This window comes from Terrapene carolina, unplaced genomic scaffold, assembly GCF_002925995.2.
Source record: "Terrapene carolina triunguis isolate 2854851 unplaced genomic scaffold, T_m_triunguis-2.0 Scaffold238, whole genome shotgun sequence".
NCBI classification, from domain to species: domain Eukaryota; kingdom Metazoa; phylum Chordata; order Testudines; family Emydidae; genus Terrapene; species Terrapene triunguis.
In genome coordinates, this window is record NW_020664589.1 from 15249320 (window position 1) to 15276266 (window position 26947).

The 26947-nt window shown below is 39.4% G+C and overlaps 2 protein-coding genes across 4 annotated transcripts in view; both read right to left on the reverse strand.

Moving 5' to 3' along the window:
* PDCL (phosducin like) overlaps positions 1-224 on the reverse strand; it is an 8722-nt gene extending 8498 nt beyond the window's left edge. Inside the window, exon 1 of the mRNA XM_026657340.2 lies at positions 157-224. The gene's annotated coding sequence lies outside the window, so the exon portion shown is untranslated. The remainder of the gene's footprint in view (positions 1-156) is intronic.
* Positions 225-855: 631 nt separating this feature from the next.
* The window catches only part of RC3H2 (ring finger and CCCH-type domains 2), a 44290-nt gene continuing 18198 nt past the window's right edge, over positions 856-26947 (reverse strand). For 2 of the 3 annotated variants that reach the window (XM_024211136.2, XM_024211135.2), the window contains 13 exons: positions 21801-21913; positions 20890-21198; positions 19684-19898; positions 18008-18435; positions 16535-16705; positions 15100-15255; positions 13590-13803; positions 13360-13444; positions 9256-9337; positions 8507-8641; positions 7748-7855; positions 6598-6746; positions 856-5974 (listed from right to left, as the gene is read on the reverse strand). In XM_024211136.2, the coding sequence (XP_024066904.2) occupies positions 5776-5974; positions 6598-6746; positions 7748-7855; positions 8507-8641; positions 9256-9337; positions 13360-13444; positions 13590-13803; positions 15100-15255; positions 16535-16705; positions 18008-18435; positions 19684-19898; positions 20890-21198; positions 21801-21913 (2364 nt within the window). In that variant the 3' untranslated portion in view covers positions 856-5775. The remainder of the gene's footprint in view (positions 5975-6597; positions 6747-7747; positions 7856-8506; positions 8642-9255; positions 9338-13359; positions 13445-13589; positions 13804-15099; positions 15256-16534; positions 16706-18007; positions 18436-19683; positions 19899-20889; positions 21199-21800; positions 21914-26947) is intronic. The other variant, XM_024211138.2, reaches the window with a different exon arrangement.

Consider the following 26947-nt stretch of genomic DNA (forward strand, 5'->3'; position numbering starts at 1 on the left):
CCCCCCCCCCCCCCCCCCAGCTATCCAGGGCCCCCGCCCTCCTGTGGGTCCCCTCAGGCCCCTACCCCCCTGAGAGCCCCCCAGCCCCGCCCCCGATCCTCTGTCACCTCCCTGCCGGCCCCCCGCGCCCGCCTCGGGCCCCCCGCGCGCACCCACCGCTCCGGCGCTTCCCTAGTCCCGAGGACGAGCAGCGCAAAGGAGGCCGGGAAAACAGGGCGGCTCCATTCAGCGAACGCGGGGGGGAAAGGGAGAAGGTCCCTTACTGGCAATGGTACAACCCGGCGCCAGTGCACCTTGAACGGACGGGAGCGCAACCACCTCCCAAGGGGGGGTGTGTGTGTGTGCGTGTTCTCCTCGCTAATGGGTCCGGCCCACCTGAACTCAGCGGCACGCGGAGCTCCAGGAGCCGGGCCCTGCTCTGACCCACTGCCCCCTTCAGCCCGGAATAGAACCCAGGCGTCCTGACCCCGCCCCCCGCCCCTAGCGTGAGTTCGGATCCGCCGGGGGGCTGGTTTTAAACTCCTCACGCCGCTATTTCCCCCGCTGCTAGGGGCACGTACCGAGGCAGGGGCAGGGAAGAGGGGACAAGGCAGGTTTGGTCTCACACGTTACAAACACACACGTACGGTGGACAATCATTTTATTTTGTGCATGCAAATACATGTCAAGTACTGCAAACTTTTTCCATCAATTTTCTCTCAAAACACTGAAAACCATGATGCTCTATTCTGTGACCAGCCAAAGCTAATATCTCTTTACTTCAGTGCTACAGCAAAAAACACACAGAATTCACTCCGCTATTCAGTATGATCACAAAGCCCACCCCACCCCATCTTTCCCCCACCCCACCCCAAATACAGACCATATGGTCCAGCTTTCCCATTTAATCCTATTCCTATAACACAAAGGGAAACATTACAATTTGGAAATTCAAAATTGAAATAAATGGAATAGAATTTATTCCCCTATATATCCCCATTTCATTTTACAGATTTTAAATTATAGTTTTAAATAGAAGCTGAGAATGCACCATAAAAATGAGCATTAAATCCATCGTAGCGATGGTGCCTGCTTTATACATGATGGGTGTACACCATCTTTTATTTCATTTACATTTCAATCGAACAATAGATTTGCAAAGAAAATGTCTAATACAGACGTAAAAATATTCACACTAGAGCTTCACAATCGGTTGTACAATTGACAAACAGGCCTCTTTTCCCAACTTTCCAGCTAAGCAATTTTATAAAACGTAATCAATGCAACAAGAAAAAAAATTTCTTTAACTTCCAGGGAAAAGAATATGCAGTAAACTGTATAAATGCAGACAGCAGATGCTGCAAGCTAACCACAATACTTTGAGTGGCTGTACAGTGGGTATGTGCAGTACAAATAAAAGCCACATGTGTTGTATCACAACTACAGTATAATGTACTTGTTTGCCCAGCGAAGAAAATGCATGCATTTTCATGCCTTGGATTAACTGAGGCCTACACTGGATAAAATTGATGGGATATGTGCAAATGATGTTGGATTTTGACAGTTATAAATGCAGCCAGGCTCTGTTTTATTTCAAACTTTGTTAAACATGAAATGCCAAGAACGAGCTTCGGCGACAGTCTTCCTTAAATAAAAGGTTTTTGCTCAAGTGTGGGAAATTTTGATAATTTTGCTGTCTTTATTTTACCCTTGACACTTAGGGTTAAGTTGTCAGAGCACTCCCTTGCCAGCAAAGAGGTGCATTGTGACCACTAGTACCAAGGAGTTAGCTGTGCATTTGTACTGGAAAGAACTGGTCATTTAAAGAGCACATTTATTGTTTTCTGCTTGCAGGAGAGGCCCTTGCATTAGAGGGATTTCCTAACAGAAAAGGATTAAACTATAACAAGTAATGTGCTCCACGTACTGTGGATGATTCATTAACTTCTCATTTGATTAAGGTTTAAAATTTCACATTTTCCTTCAGACAGAGGTTAATAATGGTGGAAAAAAAATCTTGACCAATATGATAAAGGAGCTGCTAGCAGATACCTCTCAAATAGAGTTTATGTACAACAGCAGATACTTGACAAATTGTGCTTTAACAAAAAGAATAAATAAAACCACACACTATCAAATTGTTTTGGGCTTTGACAAAAGATTTTTTTTAAAACATTCTTTCCCCAGGCCTTTCTTTGTGTATGATTTTGTACCTCACTCAGCCCGGGGCACTAACACACAAGAACAGCGTTCAGCTCATCAGCATGAATTTAAACTAAAATTTCAAGCGTGTTATCAAAGCAGTAAACTTTTCAAATTATATGTCTACAACTGGTGTCCTTATGTATCACACTTTAGTATCACTCTGTACTAGTCTATCAAGAACCAATGCCAATTTGCTTTGCAAAATGAGTCTAACCTATTCTTTGAAAGGTCTACTACACATTCTACAATGCGCAATCTGTATGAACACTAACTCATTCATTTCTAGTTACAGGAATAAAATATCAGTAGCAGGGCAGTCACAACTATAATTTAGATCTTAAGAATGTCATGTTACTACTTTGTCACAAAAAAGTAGACAGCATGACGTATCAAATTAGAGATTAATGCTAGTCCTAAAACCCATGTAGGAAATGAGACAGAACAAGGAATTAATCCAGGCTGTGAGGCAACACATTTTAACTCAGATATTGATACAACTTCTGTATCCCTGACATGTGAAATCCCTGCTGTACCTCTCCGGAAAAAAATATGCTCGTCTGCACAAAGCAAAGGAACCACACACTTCTCCCTAATCTGCTATGGGCCTTTTTCTGACAGCGTAATATATTTGGCCAAAAACCTAAATGGGATTCTATACTACTACTACTACTACACATGAAGATTAGTCACACTACTTTTAATGTCAGAAAGTTAGCCCTTCCATTGCCCAAAAAGGCACCTGATTTGCAACTAGATACACAAACACGTATTGGTTTGTATCAGGTCAAGTAATTAAACTTTGCCAAAAATGAACCAGAACTATATTCCCATCTGTAACTTCCTCTTATTAGGGCACCAGAGGGCATAGTTTCATGGCAAGATAATAATCAGTGTTAAAAACTGTAAGACAATGTTGGCACACTATTAAAAATCCCTCAATTCTTGTGTCTGTCGTTCTAGATATTAAAGGTTCAACACAAATTAGCCTCAACCCAGAACTGACTCCTTTTCAGAAGAAGCATGTGGTCTTTCTAGAAAGCTACTGTATCATGGGATCTTCTGCTGCAGACAAGCATATATAAATACATTTCTTCTTAGACATGCCAGTAAAGTTGGCAGGAATATGTTAGGCTGATGTATTTTCACTGGACAAAACAGACGAACTTGTGTAAGCAGCTTATCCCAATCCCCCTCCAGCAGAGCACAACCAAGTTTTAAAATTGCAATTTTAAAATTAAAAAGTTAAGGTAAATACACAAGATCAATTTATGTAGTATATATTCACCCTCAGATCATGCTGAAGATGTTCTGTGGAGTTCTGGAGCACAGAGGGCTCTTTCCCTGAGGGCGAATAAGGACTTCTCAAACCTTTATATTTTCTCTATTTTTGTAACAAAATAGCAATTTAAAATTTAAAAATCTTTTTAAAAAAATTACATTACCTTCAACGTGGAAGATCTCACTGTTTAAATATCCATGAAATAGACATACTGGTTTGCATATCCTTTTGGAATTACATACAGCAAATAAAAGTACTTCGGAAGCATTTCAAAAGTAATATAAATTCATATTTACAGAATGGTCTTGATATAAAATATACAACAATCATATTCATGTCTAGCGTTCTATGTTAATTTGTAACATCAACAGGAAATGAGTTAAGGTGACAAGGTGGTCTAATTCTTGTCCCTAATCATTTCAAGCTGCAAAGTGAAACAAAATACCAGTCTTATTCCAGAGATGAGGTGGCACTGCCTATCAGGGAAGGTACAGTAAATAGCCAAAGAATCCAAGAAAAGGCTACTTTACTGTTACTCTACAAATATTTCTTTACATTTTAGTATTAAATAAGTGTGTAAGATCTTCCATACTGACACCAGAATATCAAAACTAACCCTTGGATTTTCAGATATATTTACAACATAATTATTTCATGGACATGTTCATTAAGAGATATCAAACACCAATGTTTTCTCAGTCTAATCAGTAACCCTCAGGGAAATGCCAACCCCCACCCCTCAGAAACGTGCACAAAACAGTTATCAAAATCTTATCTGACACATAGCTGTGATTTTGTAAAATAACTCAGACGACCAGTAACATGATCCTTTTAAAGCATTTTGCTAGCAGGAAAAGCCCTTACATACAGTACACCTGGTGAAAGATTAGCTTGGCTTAAAATATTCCAGTACAATTTTCAGAGTAAACAACTTCACAGAAGTTAATAAAAACATTAAAAAAAGTAAAACATGTACCAAAGAAACTGAAGAGGACAAACAATAAGATAGTAATCACCAGGAGGGAAGGTCTTGCTTTCTTTTCCAAAATGGTGACTGAATTTTTAAACTTTAAAGAAAACTATGCCCAGAGTGCTTGTGTGTGTGTACTCTATCTTCAGCTGACATGTCTAATACGACTTTTCAGTCACATCTTAGCAGGGCACATATTCATACAATTTTCAGCACAACTCTATAGGTCTGATAATGCTATATTACTGTAGGTTCAGTCAATAGCTAGTGAACAAGCAAAATTAAACCTGAATAAAAAGTTATGATTAACAATATTTAACCAAGACAATGTAACGAGTGTCCAAAAAACCCACTAATTAGTTTAAATTAAAAAACAACAACAATAATCAGCAATACCATATTGTTAGTCAGTGCAAACACTACATACAGGGTTTTCACGGGAAAGCCAAGAGCACCTGATTCTTTTGCCAAGTCATCTGGATTCTATAAATGCAGGTGGAGGACTGCATTAAAAAAAAAAACAAAAAAAAAACCCCGACTGTTACATTAGTGCATAATTTATCAAAATGGTTAAAAATGGATGTGCATATAACTTGGGGAAATCAATACCAAGAACATTAGCTGGAGGATTTAGGCACTTGGGTTACATTTTGTAACTTTACTTGGACAAGTAGCCTGTATATAACTATCAACAGTACTAAAGCAGAAATGAGAAAAAACAAACAAGAAATAAAAAGCTACAGCAAAGCACTGCACCACAGTCCTGCATATAATGCAGTAGTACAAAGCTAAAGTGTGTTAACCCTGTAATAAAGTCTAAAATACGAATCCCTACCTCTCACTCTTCAAACAGGAAACAATATTCCATGCAAAGTTCCACAACTAAAGAAAAAGCAGCTGCAACAAGATGCAAGTTCCTTTCTCATGAAACAAAAATCGAGACAAATAAATTAGTTTTACTTTCACTAGATGTATCGTTGTAGGATCCTGCTAGTTTAAATAACTGAGTTGTTAATCTTCTACAGAAGCCATTTTAAATAAGAATGGCTCAGTTACTGCACCGGATTGCTACAAACTCATAAAAAGCTGCTTTAAGCTTAAGTAAAAGAATGTCCAAATTCCATTAATTTGTGGAAAGTGAACGCCTTACCCTAGTAAATGTATCTTTTCAGAATGCTAATGCAAGAGGGGCTTGAAGTATCAAAGAGTCCACAGGAAATGGATGACCCCAATATTATTTTTTTTTAAAAAAAATATACATTATATAATATATATTATATATATAAAAAGCTAGTGTAAATGCTTTCACGGCGTGGTCACAAGCTGGAAAGATGAATGCCTTTCAGCTGTTAACCATTTTGCCATTCGCAATGGGCTTTAAAAAGTTGTTTTTATCCTCAGACATAATGTGAGCACTTTTCAAAACGAGGCTGCCAACATTGACTGATGTGCTGATGGGCAGGCAGCTTGCATTGCTAAAGGATCCTGTGATAGGCTGGCTGAAGCAAGACGTTACGGGCAGGACTGCTTTCTGCTCCTCCCTGAGGGGAAAAATAAATCATACAAATATTAAACTTCAGCTTAATGCAAAATATCAAGAAATAAACTGTGCATTAAACGATGCAAATATTGAAATGAAATGGTAGTTAGTGGAAAGGCAGAATATTTTACTATAGAAGAGTATGCTCACAGAGTAAATGCAGATTGCCTCGTTTTCAAAGGGATCATTACATGGTTAAAATACAGTAGCATGGGTGATTCCAGCATAGAGTATTCTGCACTTTTTTGGCATAGAAGAGGTTAGTAGAAATTAAGTTTAATGCCAACCTTGCTGAGACTAGTTTCCCTGAATTCTCGTAATTATAAAAATACTTTTGTATTTGCTGTGCAGTGTGGGAATATATAAAACATAGGTTTATATCAATTGTTACCTAATATGTACTGAAAAATAGGTAACTCAAATGCATAAAAACTGGTGCACCAATGGTACATTTGGTGGGTTTTATAATCACAAGCCAATCCTTCCTAGTTCTCAACAGTCTCTTCCCACTTCACCATGCATACACAGTGCAGATGTCTCATCCAAGTGTGAGAAGCTAAGCAATTCCTCTTTAAATAGTCATGTTTTAACCACTCTGATGCTGCTGTTTTGTCTAACACTCACAGAATCACAAGGTCTTCACCTAAACTTTGTCTCTTCTGCTCCAAAGGTTCCTTTTGGTGTTTCTTGAGTGAATGTCCATTCTCTATAGTTGTTCCATTGAGCAGCTGATCATCCCGAGAACTGATACCTAGCTGTATGTCCAGAATCTCCTACAGGAAGAAGATAGAATTGTCCATCAATATTGTGGCTACTTGTTTTGGTAAGCCTTCCAATTTCTATTTATTTTATGTAATGATTCTGGAGGTCAAAGGCTACTCCTAGAATCTCTTCTCCTTTTGGAAGGTTCTCCACGCCCTTATCCAAGTCATTAATTAAAATACTGAATAGTACCAGACCCAGGATGGACTCTGCAGGACTATATTAGATATATCCACCCCCAGTTTGACAGCAAACCATTGATAACTACTCTTTGAATACAGTCTTTCAACCAGTTTTTAACTCACTTTATATTTAACAAGTTGAGCAACAAAAGAGGTATGGAAACCAGGAGAACCAGTATGCATTATTCAAAGCCTTAATGACAGATATCTATTCTTTTTGAATGCATGACTGCTTTAGAGAAGGGCTGTGATGATTCCTTTTGTGTGGTATGAAACAAGATCAGGACATTTTATGACTGCACAATGAAGGTGAAAGAAATAATGTTTAAGGAACTGAATGCAGCCTATTAATAGAAATAAAATATAAAAGACAGAGGCACTGGCAACAATAGGAATATAAAGAGCAAGGACAATTTTTTAATGAATTTAGTATTAGAAATGAGGTGATTTAAAAGTTTTGTTTAAGTTACTATATTGTAATAGACTTTACATGTATTAAAATACTTTTGGTTTCCATTTTGTATATTGGGAAAAATTACTAATGCTATCTTGTATTTAACAAAAAGAAAAAAAGTTTAAAAAACTTTTGCAATTAGAGCAACATTGACAACCTCAGATGACTGGGACTAGCACAAAAGCAGCCCAAATTCTATACTAAAATGGTGCCAAAGAAGATTCAGAGATCAATATAAAACCTACCTTTTTATTTTAAAAGGTTTTCCACTATAAACAAGAATAATTATTGATTTTACAAGAAAGTTTCTAGAAACAGCTGAACAACTAATCAAAGAATTCCTTGACCTCTTCAAACATGCAGTTCTTGTACATACCTCTATTTGTTCACCCTGCCCATCAGGTTCATCAGTATCAAGGGCGGAAAGCTCTAATTCAATGTCTCGATCTGGCTTTGTGTCTGCACAGTCTTCAATATAGTCAGTCTGCAAATACAAGAGACTTTTCACTTTCTGTATACAATCTTCAAGGACTCAAGTGAAAATGGAAAATATCATAATCCACATTCCTGAGATAAGAGGGGCTAGAGGGGGGAGTAAGAAATGGACAGCTACTTGGATACCAATGGTGTCTTTGGGTACAGAAAAGATTAGACACTTCCTGCTTACTTGCAGAGTAGTGTAAAGTATGTGGGTGTTGGAAAGGAATGTTTTTTCAGAGCACACTTACAGAGGTTTTAGCTTTATATGACCTACAACTGGAGCAGAGTACAGGGATCGCTTTCTTGACATAATGTAAATAGCTGGTGGGAGAACTGATGGATGTGGACTCTTTCCATCTTCCATGTTTAAGTATACTTCCAATTAACTGTATAATGTGTATCTACCCCTGCCCAGCAATCCACAAGGGTGTAATAAAACAGAACTTATTTCTGTGGAGTCCCTCCATGATCAAGCCACCTCCTGACTGAGAAGCAATACAGCAAATGCATCTGCTCACAATCAGACACTGAACCACGTGTAGCAGCAGTAACTAACCCAAAAGAGCAGGTTATAAGTATTTTAAAATGTCACACTTCCAAATATATACCCAAAAACCTCAGTGATCTGATACATCCCAATCATCTTTTTCTTTACCTCACCATTCCTCAAATCAATTTCCTTGCTTAAAAGATTTAAGGTAAGGCGACTGCCTTCATCTAGGGAATTCCACTTCTGTTGCATGGCTAGTGCATTAGCCTCTCTCTGAAGTAACAATGAATTACTTTTGGCCTGTGGGGAGGGGGGAAAAAACATAATAGTTACTCAACTACATTTAAACTTTGTATTGTTAGACTGCAAAACAAACCTCCCCACACAAAGAACAGCTCTCTCTAAACAGGCAATTATGTATTCTCAGAATACACTGCATACAAATATACATCAGGGAAAAAATTTCTTCCCCGATCCCAGGGCTGGATCCTGCAAATACCAATACTTAACAGACATGGCACTTTCTACCATGAGCAACCCTATTACAGACGCTCCCCTGGTTGCGCAAACCCAACTTACGGAAATCTGGGCTTACGGAAAAAGTTCCATAAGCACTTTTTTTTCTTGGCACGTAGTTGTTGGAGATACATTCTTGACTTACGTAAAACTTGACTTATGCAAGGCGTTCCGGAACGGAATGCTTGCGTAAGTCGAGGAGCTTCTGTAAAATAAATGGGACTGCTCAGGTTAATAAGCACCATACCTGGTGTTAAGTGTTAATAGGACTAGGCTCTAGCTTTCTCATTCCTATCAGTCACTTTGGTAATTGTACAATTAAATTCTGCAAAGCATTTTGAGATAGTTTATATGAAAAACATATTATATAAAGTTGTAATCATGGTACATCATCTTACTTGTTGTAGTTCAATGCTCAGTAGATCTCCAGTACTAGAATGCTTTCTGTGAGCAGATAAATCAGTAACTATGAATCTTTCCCTTTAAAGAGAAAAGCAGCTGTTATTGTCATACACAGTGATAAAAGAATGAATTGTTTACTCGATGACCCCTCAAGCTTTGCAATTTAGCTCTAAACAGCTTAGGCATCTGGATAAAAGTTGTGTGCATGAAAAAATACTTAGCACTTTGCAAACATTACCTAGTTAGTCCTCACAACACCCCTGTGAGGTAGGCAAGTACCTTCATTTTACATACAGGGAAACCAGGGTGGATAAAAATAAATGATTTAAAAAAAAAAAATCAGATTTTTTAAATTTAAATTGGATTTTTTTGATAAAACGCTTTTTGAGGAAAAGATAGTTTTAATTAAGATACATTATAGCTCAAAGATACCTCATCATGGAATAGGGATTACAAATTCTAATTCTATAGTATGAGACAATATATTAATGTAATGTTTAAGAAAAGGTTTTGTAAATGAGTTCCAATAGTTCATGGATTAAGGACCCAATCTTATGGGGTTCCAGAGGCTTCTGTATAGATTATTTAGGTTAATCTTTCTATCTATGCAATGGGACTCAGTGCTCAGTCTAGAAGATACCATCAGAGATGCTTAGTTTTGCAGTTCTCAAACTGTGGATTTGTGTCTCCAGAGGTAACATGCTTGTTAACAGCAAAAATGTTTTTAAATAAATAAATAATATATAGAGGTGAGAAATAACAGACCAACTCTATTGTCCCTCTGCAAATTTGTGTACACAGAGTCAATCCCTTACCTCTCTCTAAAAGTGCAAAGTTTCAAAAAGTTCAATGAATAGAAGATTGTTGGGGGCGGAAGTGAAAGTGAAAGTGAAAAAGTGAAACTGTTTGAGCAGCACATTCCAGAAATCTTGAGGTCTTTGAGTGTAGCCTTCATTGATTTGAGATCTACCATACCATTCTCTCACTAGAAGGGAAAACCTATAATGGCAGCAGGCCGTAAGAGAGACCCAGTTTCGGAATATTTTAATGAAGTTCCTCTACCTGTGGGTAAGACAGGCATGAGTGCAAAATGCAAACAGTGCAATGAAGAAATGCAAGCCCTGGTTGCCCGAAACAACATCATGAGAAGTCTTCCTTCTCAGGAGGAAGCTGCATTGAAGACGATGAAAGGAACACGACTGAACATGCAGGATCTTCAGGTTGATAAACTTTTTTTTTTTTCCATACTTCTTTCTTAAGGACTGCCTGTCTTCCTTCTGGACTAATCTTGAATTCTCATGTTTGAGCAAAAAATGTAGTTGTTACTCTATGGTACTATCATTTTAGATGCAGTTGTGATAAAAAAATAAATAGCTGAAATAGCAGATCTTCCTTTTATAATTTCACCTTTAAAGAAGTACTGAGTGTCAGTGAATGCAATTAGTAATACTAAATGATAAGTATGGTAATAATAATGAAATAACTGCATTGACTTATTTTGTTTAGGAGAATCCATCCTCAACATACAGGATTCTGAAGACTATCCACCTTCAAGATCACCATTTTCTATAGTTTCAGAGTTATCTGCCAATGATAGTGTTTCAGTCACATCATGTATGTCACATAGCCACAGTATATCACCTGTAGCAAAAAGAAAAAAAAAAAAATCTCCATCATCCAGAAACAACCATAGATAAGTTTGTGGTAAGAACCAGATTACAAAAAGAGGTAATTGATGAAAAAATTGCCTGGTTTGTTTATGCAACAAACTCTCCTTTCCGTATGATTGAGAACCCACACTTCATTAACATGGTTCAGTCATTAAGACCAGGATACGGTCCACCCAACAGAGCAGATGTCGCAGGCAAATTGCTGGATAAAATGTATGAAAGAGAAATTGAGCAGTGTGCAAAAGATCTAGCGGGTGAAATTGTTAACCTGAGTCTCGATGGGTGCAATGTCCACAATGATCCTGTTGTATGTGCTTGTGTGACAACAGAAGAAGGGAATGTCTTCCTTACAAAAACAACTGATACATAAAGAAATGCACACACAGCAGAATACTTACGAGAAGTAGCAGTAAAAGCTATAACAAACTGTGGGGAAAAAATTCAAATGTCTAGTACGCAGCCTGGTCACAGACAATGCTGCAAATGTATCCAAGATGAGAAGAAATTATTTAGAAGAGAGTCCCAAGCTAACAACATACGGTTGCAGTGCTCATTTGATGCACCTCCTAGCCAAAGACTTCAGTCTTCCAGAAATAAAGGCTAACGTTGTTGAAATTGCACAATATTTCTGTAACAACCACTTTGCAGCAGCTGCTTTGAAAAAACTGGGACGAACCAAGCTAACTCTCCCACAAGACGTGCGATGGAACTCAGTAGTGGACTGTTTTGAGCACTATATCAAGAACTGGCCTAATCTGATGACAGCTTGTGAACAAAATCGTGGAAAAATAGATGGCACTGTCACAGCCAAAGTTCTCAATATTGGGCTTAAAAGAAATGTTGAACACATGCTGAGTACCCTGAAGCCTATTTCTGTAGCCTTGAACAAAATGCAGGGAAATAGCTGTTTTATTGCTGACCCTGTTGAAATTTGGAAGGAACTGAGTGAGATCTTAGAGAAATATGAAATGACAGAGTTAAATTACAAGCATTAAAAAAATGAATGGGACAAGCAGTTTCTAAAGCTCATTTTCTCGCAAATATTCTCAATACTCGGTACCACGGTCAAACCTTAACTGCTGAAGAAGAGGAGTTGGCTATGACATGGACATCCAGCAATCATCACTCCATAGTACCAACTATAATAAACTTCAGAGCTAAGGGTGAAGCAATCAAGAAATATATGTTTGCTGATGATGTTTTAAAGAAAGTCACACCAGTGAACTGGTGGAAGTCACTTAAGCACTTGGATTTAGAGACTGTTGAAGTGATAATCTCACTTTTAACAGCAGTAGCTTCTTCTGCTGGTGTAGACAAAATATTTTCTTCTTTTGGACTAATTCATCCAAATTGAGAAACTGTTTGAGACCTGAAAAAGCAGGAAAGCTTGTTTTTCTTTTCCAGATTATGAACAAATAGGAAAACGAAGGTGAAGACAACTGAGTTAGCTGCAGAAGCCAATATTTTAAGTTTCTCATGTTGACTTGGCTGACAGTCTATTTAATTTGTTTGTTTTTTTTTTGGTTTTTAAAATATTTCATTTAACTATTTTAGTTAAAAACAATTTTAATAAAAACAAACCTGATTTAAAAAAACTTGAATATTTAAATTAAAAAAATAATATGCTTGTTTTATTAAAATATTATATGTTTGCCATTGAGGAAAAAATCCAGAATACATAACGTTGTTATTTTAGTTAAATAAAACAATTTAAATGTCTGTCTGGTGATGTTCTCCTCCTAATACAGCAAGGCAAGAAAATCCTCCAAATATTAATGATTAACGTGTTGAATTGGAGATAGTTCACCTCCCAATGACTTCATAAATATCTGCTTCAATTACCTGAAATAACCAAACAATTATTCATTTTCTGATATAGCTGTAAAACTAATCTGAAAAGTTTTCAAAATAAATCACCTTCTAAAAATGAAATCTACATCTATCTCTGAGTTGTGAAGGATATGTATTAAGGTTATAACAACCAACAAAAATGCACTTTTACGTAGAAATCCATGATTAAATCGAGTCTTCCTGACAAGTGATTTAAATGATGATTTAAATGAATTTGATTTAAATCAAATCCACCCTGAGGGAAACCGAGGTAGAGAAGTTAAGTGACTTGCTGAAGGCCGCACATGGCAATCAATATCTGGGTTGGGATTACAGCTCAACAATCGCTGGTTCCCAGTTCTGTGACCGGTCCACTTCAGCACACTGATGCTAACAATAGCTACATCAGATTTACCCAGTTTAATTATTAGAATTCGTAATTCCAATGCTTGATGATGCATAAAGTCAAAGCACTTGCCACGTTTAAAATTACTAGGTAATTCATATTCTAGACATTTTTTCCTTCTGCCTGGGATTTTTAGAATAGCTGTAAATTATAGCACAACAGTTTGAACAAAAGCCAATAGGGAAAGTTCATACCGTTCTATATAGCGTGCTGATGCAGTAGACTCTGAGCCACAGGAACTCCATCTTGAATCAACAGCATTGACGTAAGGGACATAATCTATAACAAATTAAGGTACAATTAAATGTCTTCCCAGTTTCAATAAGAGAATATGCATATACACAGAGTTATTAACTGTCCACAGCAGTGATCTAAATGCCTGTGTGGCATATGCGGTGCTGGCAATAGGAAGCATTTACTGTACCTGATACACTGATGGGCTTAGTAGCACTTCCTTGGGAAGCAGTGGCCTGAATAGGATCTGTTGTGTGATAACCTGTGCGGGATGATCTGGAGATTGCACCCCACTTGGAGATGATCGGTCCATCACTAAAGGGAATTATAGGATCTTCTTCCTTTGCCCTTCTTTGAGTTTCAAATAGATGAACTCTCCTCTTAACGTCTCCACTGTCCAAATCCTATACATTTAGGAGAGACAAGAAGGTACAAGAGGCTGATTTGCAGTTCAACACATTTGGTTGGGTCATTCAAAAGGCCAGGGGTCATTAAATAACCACTATTACACAAGGTGATTAGCTCCAACCTGACCAGCCAGCAAGCTGGGAGGGGACAGAATGACTCTTACCTATTGGGATTTAGTGGCCAGCTGGCACCAGACGGTGATTAATAGTGGAACAGGACACACTTCTGTTTTTTTAAAGCTTTACTGTTTCCTCTCAGAAAAAAAGCCCAGCTGCTGTAAAACACCATTTCCACAGTATGACCCTAAACATCCTTGCTAATACTGGAGGAAGGTGGGGTAGAGCTAGCAGAGAATTGAGACAGGATTGCCCTTATGGTGCAGGATGCACGAGCGGCAGCCACTTGATCATACCAGAGTAGGACAGAAATCCCCAACATGCATACGAGACCTTACTTATCCAAAATGAGGTCATCTCCCTGGATGTGTATTAAATAGGTTTTATTCTCCAGTTTATTCAAACCTCAATTAATTTTGTGTACCCAATTTCAATCCAATAAAACAAGGTTATGCTGTATTTTCGTTCAATTATATTTCCATATATTTCAAGGTTTCATGGTTGGGTTTTTGTTTTTGTTTTTGTTTTTTTTTGTTTTTTAACTGTAGGAGGATACGTCCATTCCTAAAGCCTTTTAGCAGAGTGAGATCTCTGTTTAAGGGAAATTACACAAATGAAGTAACAATAGTCCTGACACTATTACACTATTGTAGACATCTCTTAAATGGGAAGCGCTATCCACTAGAGGAGGAAGAAACAGCTGAAGGTGCACAGTTTTGCAAGCAACCTGACCAGAAGTGAAAATCCTTATTATAGAGTCTCATAGTTGTCCATCCATTCATCCAGTCAGTGTAACAAAAAGGTCTGAGGAGTAGGAGTCTTGAATTATAAATTATTTACTGAAGATGTTATGGCCAACAGTACATTTTATTTACCCTGATTTGGTATTAAAGTAGTTGGTCTTAAGTCTAAGAATGTTATAACCACCACTGCATTTTCCCCCCCCCCACTGATAAGAGGATAGTTTGTTTACATAGCTGGGCAAAAGTTTGTTCCAAACAGTTTAAAATGAGCAGAACCAGTTTAACCTCAAGACTTAGTATTTTAGTTTATTATAATCAATAGAAGTTTATTTACAAAAGGCCTGGCAATCAAATTAAGTTTGGCAATCAAATGGAAACACTTGCAACACTTTCCACCCCATGAGTGAGCAGGCAGAGCGCAGAACAGCCATACCATTAACACAGCATTTGAATTGGCAATTACATCCTTGGGCTCTGAGTCGATGGCATTTATGCAGGAACCGATAGTACCACAGGACCAGGGTGAGTAGTGTGAAAGATGGTCTTCCTCAAATTTAGTACCACTCAAGTCACTAACACTCTCCGAGAACTATTGAAAAGGAAGGGGGGAAAAAAAGGTCCAAAAACAAAGGAAATTTAGTATTAAGGTGTTTATACTGAAAAACTGCTTACTGTTGACTATTACATCAATCTGCTTCAAGATATGAAGCAGGTAGTCTAAGTCCGTGTCCATGCTGGGGATTTGCCTCAATTTCAGCCATCAGTGGCCAACCACTGGTAAATCTTAGCACCAACCCTTAGCACAAACCACTGCAAGCCACATTTTGCACCTGTGAAGCTTACTGCTTCCAAGCAGGAGTAAGCTTCGCCTGTACAAATAGTTGCTTTGCCTGCTGACACTTTGGGTTGGCACCAGTGCACTTTAATGGCTGTATTTGGGGCATATCACTAGGGTAGTTAAAACTTAAGAAGAGAAAGCAAAGCATTTTTCCTTTACTAAAGTTATATCAAGTAAACCTTGGTAGAACAAAACTCAGAAATCCCCAGCCTGAGTAAGGCTTTAACCAGGACTTGATGGGAGATCTGTGACCATACATAACCCTTAAAATAACTATTTGTGATAACTTAGAATAAACACCAACTAAGGGGCTTTTTAGCCAAGATCTATTTTGAATATTTTCGTTCTTTGGTGTATAGAAAGAGAGAATGCAAGATTGGGTTTCTCCTCCAAGACACACTGCCAGTTCTTATGCCTTGTTTCCTACATCTCACTTCCATTTTGCTACTGTCATACCACACAGCTAAATGTTTTACAAGGGTCTTGTCACTTTTCATTTCAATTTATGCATTCTTTGGAACTACAGGCACATATGCACCTGCTCATCATGTGATAGCGCCATTAAGAACAAGAAAATAAAATGGGAGGGTTCTTCCTAATGGAAAAATATATCCACTGTGCTTTACAAAGAAATCTGAAGGTTCATAACAGGCTCTAATCACAGTTAATTACAATTGATATTCATGATATGCTGTTGATATGATTTATAACTGCATAGAAGATGTGTGTGAAACTCTACACCAGTTTCCATACTATGGTATAAGAGTCTTAACAATAAACTAACACTGTGCTATAAAGTTAAGCTGCCTTTAAGTTAAACCAATTCTTCACTTAATTTTGGCCTTTTGTCAGTAATCAAGTGTAACATCAGCTTAATATCCAATATTTTCTTTATTAGGGAGATTATATCCTGTACTTGCAGGGGGATGAACTTGATCTAATAGAATCACAGGAGAGTGAGACAGAAAAGCTCTCTTGGTAAGTGCAGAAAAAGAAAGCAAAAGTACCATGAAATTCTTTGGTTTCTCACCTCTGTGCTGAAGTCAACACTGAAGAGAGGAGAAGGTGGTGTTGGAGACTGTGTTGCCATAGGAAGGGTTGAGGACACAAGCGGTGTTTTTTGAGAGTGGTATTGTGCCCATTGCTCTGGCTTCCGTCTTAACTGATCATCATAACTGGTCTTCAAGTGACCACAAGGCTCCTAGAGTAAACAATGGGAGGAGAGCATCAATGTCTGAATACTCACAGCAGGATCATGCAGATAATTTATAGGTTTCTCATAGCTGCCAAGACATGGAAGAATAAGCAAGGAACAGTCACAGCTACCTTACCAAATACCAGTCGCAAGGTATATATTTGTATGCAGGAGAGAAAACAATGAAGACAAGATGAGGAACGTGTACAGCACGGTGTCAAATTGATTCCATGTTTAATTATGGTTCGTAGGCCATGGTATACATTTAGGAGCCATCCGCCCCTCACACTCTTTCCCCCCCTCCCCCAATGATCTCCCACTGATGTCACTGGGAGATTCAAAGCGCGATCCAGGGGACAATCTGGCCATTACACAGTAACTCAACTTTTAGATATTTTTTATTCAGTACATTATCGTCACATTCAGCATCACTCAGTGTGAAAATCTGCTCCCCTGTATCGTCACCACTAATTTTCCCCTTTCCATCCTCCTTTCTCTGCATCTCCTTTGTTCTTTCCTCTGAATTTCCTTCTCTGCAGCAACTCCTAATTCCCACCTCCCCTTGGGCTTAACTCCCTGTTATTTCCTAGTCCATATGCTAAAATGCTCTGCAATGAAACAGTTAAGGTTGCAACTGAAGGGTCATCACTGGAGCTGATATTCCAATGAGATTAATAGGGGCAGGAGAGTTCAACCCCCCAAGTTATTGTCAGAAGCCATCTGCACATGCAAGCAAACGTTACTGTATTGATTACATTCAGTTTACATTTGAAAGGTTTTCTCTGCGACCAGGAGGGCTAGAAATGTACTTAAAAAAGACAGCTGAGATTCTGAACAACCTGACTATATCCTCTGGGCTATATAAATACATTTAGCAGGCTGGATCTGGCCCGCAGGCCATGCATTTGACATCCCTGGGTCAGGATCCTTTGGACTGGAGTCCCATTTTTAGCTGTCAATACAGGATCTAGGCAGAGGGAGATGCATCTTGGATCCAAAGTGTCTTCCTCAATGCATAGAGTCATGTCATAATGTGAATCAAGGAAATGAGAGTAGACAACATCCAGGATGTGTGTAATTAATTTAGCTGATGTGTGTTTGTAAGCAGAGGAGCAAAGGGGTCTAAGATAGCCCTACCCGAAAGGACAAAGATCTGCCTATTATGGTTTAAAAAACAACTGGTTTTGGGGTTGCTGCTTGACAAGTGTAAATCCAAGGCAAGAAAAGAGCTCTGGGCTAATTAGGTAGTATGATTTCTGTCATGACTTTTAAAGTAAATCATCTCTTTTCTTTTCCATTCTCACCTACCCTTGGTAAAGGCACAGTCCTCTGCTCATTTGGAGGTTGGCAAGCCATGGAGTAATACCCATCCAATGAATTATATCTTTCGCGTAATGATGTCTGATAGACAGATGAGTGCATCACATCCATTGGAGGTAAAGAATTGCTCCTAATAATGTCATCTCTTGGGTAGATCTGTGGACGCCAGATGCGCCTGCTGTCATACACTGGAGCATACATTCCAGAAGGGACGGGAGGAACTGGTCCATACGGCTGCGGAGGAGGAGGTTGGTAAGGAGAATTCAGTCGATCTCGAGGGGGAAATGTACTGTAATGATCGGCATATGGCACGGAAGCAGGTGGGAGGGAGGATTCTGGAACATTACTGGACCTCACAAAGCGAGGAACACAGGGAGCCACACCAGCTGGTACTGTTGGAGGTGGTGGGTAGTATCCTTGAAAATTGGAAAAAAGCATGTTTAATTTGGTCTCAATATAATCCAGAATTTTAAAACCGTTCTAAAATTTTAAGTAGCACTTGATACTGACTTCAGAGTAAAGTGTCTTGTTTCTACAGGTCCCCTATTAATTCCATGTCTGAGAACAGGCTCTGCAGGGACAGTGCTAACACTGTACAGTGTGTTCACAGGACCTGACATGGGTGAGAGGGGTAGCAGAGGAGCGGTGTATTCCACCATATGGTAGCACTTTTAAAAATTATTTTACAAGAACAGGGGGCAATTTAGCACTTTCTCTCCACAGTGTGTGTGTGTGTGTGTGTGAAGTTAGAACAAACGATACAGCAGTTTCCTTGGCTGCACTTAATAGAAACCTCTTTCTTCTACCTAACATGGTGCTTGTTAGCTTACCAAAATACCAAGCACAGTACGCAGAGGCACTTGGTACATAGAGTGTCTCCCTCCAAGGTCTCTGCCTAGATAAATACTCAAACAAACCATTCCTCAAGGGCATAAAGACATTTGTGCAGTCTATGAGACACACACTGGGACTGTCTGTGTACACAGATGGCTAGAAGAGATTTGGGAAAAAGCTTGAGTTATTCAGGTCTGTAAATGCTAGTGGGAAATGCATAACCTGGACTAAATTCCGTCCATGGATCCACACAGACTGAAGTCAGACCCATACATATTGGAGTGCAGAGACTGGCCCTCATTGTGGGCGAGCAGTAAATAACTGGCCACATGGAGGGGTGAAGAAGGGTGGTGTTTCCAGTAAGACACTATAAAAGGAGACTGCTAAGCCAGCTCCATGAAGGATGCAAGCAAGATGGAGTCTCACATGTTTCACGCAAAAAAAAAAAAAAAACAAAAAAAAACACTTTTCTCCACAACACAAATCTTCAACACATCTGTCCCCTCTCCAATAAGCAGGCATGGTTTAAATGTTTCTAAACTTCCTTTAAAGAATTTTGGAGACCTCTCTAGTTATATATGGAAATAATGCAAAGAGTGTAGCAATGCTCCTGCATTCTGCATCCCTCTCTTTACTCAATCATAATATTCAGAGTTAAAAAGCTTGGGTATTGGGCTCTGCTGAAACTAGGAGACCCAGCAAATAAGCCCCACATGACTTGGTGCCATTGGGATTTGAAGAAATTTAGAAAGCACAAACATTGAAACACATTCAAGTTTATACAGGCAAAAGTGAAGGATTGCCTGTGTATCAGCAACCATGTCACTCACCTGTCTGTGGGTACTGTGGAACTTCATAGGACAACTGTGTCCTGGGATCTTGAAAATACTGAACATTATCAGAATGTGGAGGGTAGACAGGTACTCTGGTTACAAATGGGCTGGATTTTGGAGGCAGAGAATTCATCTCTGTTCCAATATTAGGACCACCAGCTGAGGTAGCTGCTGCCTGGCTTACAGGAGTCTTGGGTGGAGAACAAATTTTACTGAAAAGAATTGCAAAGAAATAAAATGGATTTGCATTTACTACTTATTATTTGTATTCGTCTTTAGTAATTTCTAACTCAAAACACAAAACATTCCAATATGACATAGCCCAAATTCCTCATTATCTGGAAACAACAGATAGGCAATTGAAAAGCTGATCTGAGGTCCAGTGCTGTTTGGACAATGCCCAAATAATTTTAAAAAGGTGATACCTGGAAAACCTCCAGGACTACAAAAGAATGTTTTTGATAACAGGAAATGCAATGACTATTCTGCACAACTCTACTATAAAGAAATAAATTATGGATGCAAATTGTTTTTAAACTGAATAACCCCAATGACAGATTAGATACTGTGCAGGAAACAGGGGAAGAGAAGGGATGTGGAGAGCTGTACTAATTTAGCCATTCTCTATGAGATTATTTAAAAACTAAAGCATTGACACAACTCGGGTGGACCTTCTGAGTAACAAAATTACATCTCCACTGCTAAATCAGACCTTGCATTGCTACACAACCAAGGAGCATCTCCAATGCATCTCCCCCTTTCCCTCCTACCTGATACATTACTTGGATATATCATCTCCTAACACCTCACTTAGAAGAGGCCATTCCCTCTTCAAGCTCAACTCTGGCATTCAATAGGTAGAATGCACTGTTGTGCCCTTTGGAAAGTCTTCTATTAGGCTTGCACACGAGCCACAGCAGATTTTCTGAAATGCATGGCTTATATATTGCCCTTTAAAGGGCAACTGGCTACTTCAGTCATGAGGAAAAGAAAAGCATATGCCCTTCAACTTGTGGATAGCATAAAACAGAACCAGAGTTCAGTATCTGTGACTCACTTAGTAGCAAAGACTAAAACAGAAACTACTCATGAACATAATTCAGACCTTTATCACCTCTCTTTTGCTTGCAAAGATAGAAAAAATGGAAAATGTGGACATTAGAATATTTGATCCCAATTCTTTTAGCCCACAGCAATACGTACTTTTCAGATAGTGATTCTGTAGGAGACCCAGAGGCATTTTGACCACTGGCTCCAGACTTTCCCCCCTTCTTGACATTCTCCAGAACTCTTAAGGAGGTTTCAGCGCAGCGAGGAATCAATTGGGGAACACCACTTTCCAGATTTGCAATCCCATTGGAACTCGGCACCATCTTTCCTGTTGTTTCAGTGCTTCCTATGACAGAGATTACATTTCCTGCTGTGGTTGAGACAGTGCTGTTGACACCAACTTTATTTAGGAGAGGGAATGTTCTCACAGTCGCGCTGATCTTTTTGTTCCTCAAACGATACCTATATTTACAAAGACAAATCTGATAAAGGAGTTTACGTTGTGCAGTCTAATGCATTTGTAAAACCGACATGACAGAAGGGATGAGAGGGATATCATTAACAGCACTTCACAACTTAACTTAAACCATGAGCACTAGTTTGGAGAGACAAGTAGAACATCAGACATTTCACTCTACAGTAAAAGACCAACTCATCCTCTGAGAGGCATCAGAGTTGTTAATTTGGAGATGGGTCTGGGTGGAAATAGCTTTATGAAGTTATACATGAGATATTTGGTAAATTGAGTTAGGAATAAAGAACTGCTGATTAAGACCTAATGGGTACTATTCCTCAGTTTGCGCCATTGCAGACCTCTTAAGGTGCCAGGCCCAGAGTCAATAATTTTGTGCAGGAAAATTTTGTTTCTGCTATATTCTGAAAGTAAAGGGCAATTCTAGCAATTTATTTATAGATGTTATTTTTAAGAGGTCTAATTTGCACAACAGCTCTCTTGCAATTCAAGGATCCCTAGAAATGAATTCACACACAAAGGAAGCTACTTTCAAGATTTCATGAAAGCTGCCTTGATTTGATGGAAAGAACGACACCATCCCCAGACTTACTTTTCAAGCTCTTCCTGAGAGTGAGCAAATGTACAGTTAGTTCCTCGTGGACATCCCCCTTGCTGTCGCAGATCTCGGCACATACTCGTTTTATATTTGCTATTTGGTTGCGGCTTAAAAATAGAAAAAAAAATCCCACTTAAAATCCAAGTTTAAATATAAGTAGTTTTAAAAAATATATATAAATACAGCCATGCAAATTTTGACAATTTTCACTCTCAATCACCCCTTTAGATAAGGAAGTTGTTCACTGACATTACGAATACCCTTTTGTCACATTGAGCTCATCGTGGCTAGCTCTGCTGTGTACGGCATTCAGAAAGTTTTGCTCACAATCATGAATTTGTCAGGTACTAATTACAAGATGCCATGTCTTTCAGGATCATTATGCCCTCATAATCCTAACACCTCAACCCCAACCTCCTAAGAATCACACATCCAAATTTTGAGTATGCGCGCTTTTTTTTTTTTTCCCCCCTGTGAAAGTGTCTCTTCAAGAAAAAACCCTTCTTATTTTAGGGCTCATAATCAATAGGAATATAGCAGCGGTTCTCAAACTTTTTGTATTGGCAACCCCTTTCACCCAGCAAAACTGAGTGTAACCTCCCCCTTATAAATTAAAAATGTTTTTTAAATAATTTTTAAATGTAATTTTAATACAATATAACCAGGGCTCTTGCAACACCTCTGCTCCCCCCCCCCCCCCCAATGGGTTGCAACCCCCAGTTTGGGAACTCCTGGAACAAGGAAAGCTCTAAAGGAACATATTTGTGTTCAGTTGTTTTAAAGCAAAACTATGACAGACTTGTATTGTCTATCCCATAATACCAGGGTAAAATTCCTGGAGGCTGATCACATAGTAGGTTTCTGTTACTCTCCAATCCAGAGGGCAGCAAGAGAACTACTCCATTAACATCCTTCCAACCAATTCTCAGATGAAAAGGAATGCCTCCCATGAGTTAAGAACTGCCTTTATCACCCCAAAACTGAAGGAGATAGGGATAAGAACTAAATCCTATCCCTCATATACATATTTTTAGGTGGAGATTTTGGGATCCAAATCCCTTAGCTGGCTTTGAAAATCCTATCCTTACATCATATATAAGGCATATATCTACACTTAATTCCAGGGATAAAACAAATCGTGCCTGATATTCTGCTTAGTTGTACTGAGTGTGTGTCCAACACCTATTTGCCCAGTGTGACAGGTAGACATTTGTGTGTAAAGGAGAAGAGTCTGCCACCAATCAGAGATTGTTTCTGAATGGATGTGTCAGGGGTCACGCAACAGGAAAGAGATGGGGATTTTAAAATTTATTTTTACACCTTCCTTTACTGTATTGATTTTATTTTTCAGTTGTACCTGCTCACTGAATGGCCTTGGAAGGACTGACCATACAAGTTGGGCTTTTATTCCCTTTTATATTGCCTTGCAGATGGAAGCGTTTCCTTCTGTTCCCCACCCTTGGTCTCAGCCACTACCTCTGTCCATCAGCTCTCCATAATTTTTTCTCTAGCATATAGTGATGTTGACAGGATTTTCTTTGCTTGGGTATCTGCTTTCCAAGAACATGCCTGTGTTGCTGACCCTACCTGAGAAATGAAAACCACGGAAAGAGGCATCCAAGATAAACAATGAAGTCAGGGATATCTTCTGAAAGTTCGCTGGTAGCCCCGGGGGCTTTTTGACTTTCCCTGAGAGGAAGCTGGACATGTCTACCCATGGTAGGATTACTCAAGTGGAGGGGGTGGATGCTGTGGAGGCCCGCAGTGTTGCTGAAGCTGCTTTGTAATGCCCTTCTTAGATAGGAATCCACTTACCTGTCTGTTGGTAACTAGTTGGATACAGACCCACAACACTTATTATTAGAAGTCCGCAGCACTATCCACTGTGCCACAGAGCCTGGGTTTTTCTGGACCCTCTCATTCTTTTCATTTTGTTGCCTATGTCTTTTTTCCACTTCTTTTAAAATAGAAGGCTCATCTGTAGGAAGGTCCCAGGCAGCAGTTATTCTCCTTAGCTTGGTCTTCGAGTATTCCCAAAAGAAGAATCTTTCCTGTATTTCCCTATTTGTCTCATTAGATCTGACCTGGAGAGCTGAAGTTCTTTCCATGAAGAAGACTCAGCCCTCTTCATAATAGCTTTTCTTTGCCATTTTCTTTCTAGACGAGTGCTTTGGACAGGGAGCCTGCACCCTACAGAAACTTTAACTAGAGTCTGAAAGATTCTGACTCTGAACTTAAAAATAACAGGGTTTATTCTAGGTGTGCAGCCTCTTGGGGAGGCAGTGAAGATCACATCCCTCTTTGGTTTCAGTTTTACAGTTTTTGTCCATATGAGATAAGGATATCTGAGGCAGGGTTAAGTAATGTCCTGGGGAGCCAGACGCGTCGGTTTCCTTAAGAACATAAGAACGGCCGTACTGGGTCAGACCAAAGGTCCATCTAGCCCAGTATTCTATCTATCGACAGTGGCCAATGCCAGGTGCCCCAGAGGGAGTGAACCTAACAGGTAATGATCAAGTGATCTCTCTCCTGCCATCCATCTCCATCCTTTGACAAACAGAGTCTAGGGACACCATTCCTTACCCATCGTGGCTAAGAGCCATTAATGGACTTAACCTCCATGAATTTATACAGTTCTCTTTTAAACGCTATTATAGTCCTAGCCTTCACAACCTCCTCAGGCAAGGAGTTCCACAAGTTGACTGTGCGCTGTGTGAAGAAGAACTTCCTTTTGTTTGTTTTAAACCTGCTGCCTATTCATTTCATTTGGTGACCCCTAGTTCTTGTATTATGGGAATAAATAAATAACTTTTCCTTATCTACTTTCTCCACATCACTCATGATTTTATATACCTCTATCATATCCCCCCTTAGTCTCCTCTTTTCCAAGCTGAAAAGTCCTAGCCTCCTTAATCTCTCCACGTATGGGACCCGTTCCAACCCCCTAATTATTTTAGTTGCCCTTCTCTGAACCTTTTCTAGTGCCAGTATATCTTTTTTGAGATGAGGAGACCACATCTATACGCAGTATTCAAGATGTGGGCGTACCATCGATTTATATAAGGGCAATAATATATTCTCCTTCTTATTCTCGATCCCCTTTTTAATGATTCCTAACATCCTGTTTGCTTTTTTGACCGCCTCTGCACACTGCGTGGACGTCTTCAGAGAACTATCCACGATGACTCCAAGATCTTTTTCCTGATTTGTTGTAGCTAAATTAGCTCCCATCATATTGTATGTATAGTTGGGGTTATTTTTTCCAATGTGCATTAGTTTACATTTATCCACATTAAATTTCATTTGCCATTTTGTTGCCCAATCACCTAGTTTTGTGAGATCTATTATGGTGTCTTTAAAAAGCGCCCATGCAGCTTGCAGGGATTTCACTTTAGTCACTGTACCTTTTAATTTCTGTTTAACTAACCCCCTCATTTTTGTGTAGTTCCCCTTTTTGAAATTAAATGCCATAGTGTTGGGCTGTTGAGATGTTCTTCCCACCCCAGGGATGTTAAATGTTATTATATTATGGTCACTATTTCCAAGCGGTCCTGTTATAGTTACCTCTTGGACCAGCTCCTGCGCTCCACTCAGGACTAAATCTAGAGTTGCCTCTCCCCTTGTGGGTTCCCGTACCAGCTGCTCCAAGCAGCAGTCATTTAAAGTATCGAGAAATTTTGTCTCTGCATTTCGTCCTGAGGTGACATGTTCCCAGTCAATATGGGGATAATTGAAATTCCCCAGTATTATTGAGTTCTTAATTTTGATAGCCTCTCTAATTTCCCTTAGCATTTCATCATCACTATCACTGTCCTTGTTAGGTGGTCAATAATAGATCCCTAATGTTATATTCTTATTAGAGCATGAAATTACTATCCATAGAGATTCTATGGAACATGTGGATTCACTTAAGATTTTTACTTCATTTGATTCTACACTTTCTTTCATATATAGTGCCACTTTCCCCCCTCCCTCTCCCCCGCATGACCTGTTCTGTCCTTCCGATATATTTTGTACCCCGGAATGATTGTGTCCCATTGATTGTCCTCAGTCCACCAGGTTTCTGTGATGCCTATTATATCAATATCCTCCTTTATCACGAGGCACTCTAGTTCACCCATCTTATTATTTAGACTTCTAGCATTTGTGTACAAGCACTTTAAAAACTTGTCACTGTTTATTTGTCTGCCCTTTTCTGATGTGTCCGATTCTTTATGTGAATGTTTGTCATCGGATCTGGCCCTTACATTATCCTCTTCCATCCTCTGCTCCTGACTATAACCCAGAGAATCTCTATCAATAGACTCTCCTCTAAGAGAAGTCTCTGTCTGATCCACCTGCTCCTCTGCAGCAGTTAGCTTTCCCCTTGAAGGATTTTGCCTTTGGTTGCTCCATGTTCCTTTGATCCCCTTGTCAGTGCAGTTAGAAACAAGTCTTGGAGGAGAGGATGTGCATACCAGCCAGCCATATGGTTGCCAATGGGGAATCCCAGTTTCTACCTCTGTATACCCTGAATGCCAAGAACTTGTTGGATGAGGGAAGCCCAGCTGAGAGGTCCCCATAGAAAAAAGGGGCTGTCTAATGCCTGTAAGTAAGGCATAAAAAGTTAAGTGCTCAATGTAATCTTGTCAACTAGATTTTTTGTTTGCCTTCTGTGGCCTCACACTAGCCACTGAAATGGAGGGCACCCACTGTCGGAACCATTGTCACCAGCACTGGATCCCAAGGCAGGCTCAGGTGGAGAAACCTCTTCCCACCGTGCCATTTGTCTCAGTCCTCCTTCCCCACCTTTGCAGTGGGAGAGGGAGATGGAGCAGTAGCTTACAAGGCATTCTCAAGAAGTTTGGCAGTAGTGATTTTTGGCTCAGAGAAACCACCCTGCTTCTCTTATTTCCTGCTTTGTGCGAAGGAGTGCATTACTTGCCACCTCCTCGATTCTGCAGCCCTGGTTCTCTCCTGGTCCAGAGGAGGAAGACCTAGGAGCTCCTTTCCTGTGTTGGGGGGTTACCTGGGCCACAAAGCTAGCAGAGTTCACTATCTATACACTCTGATTGGGGAGAGATGCAGGAGAAGCAGAATTTTGCATTAGGCTTCTCTGCATGTATGTCTGTTATGCTGGGATCAAAGAAAAGCTGCAAAAG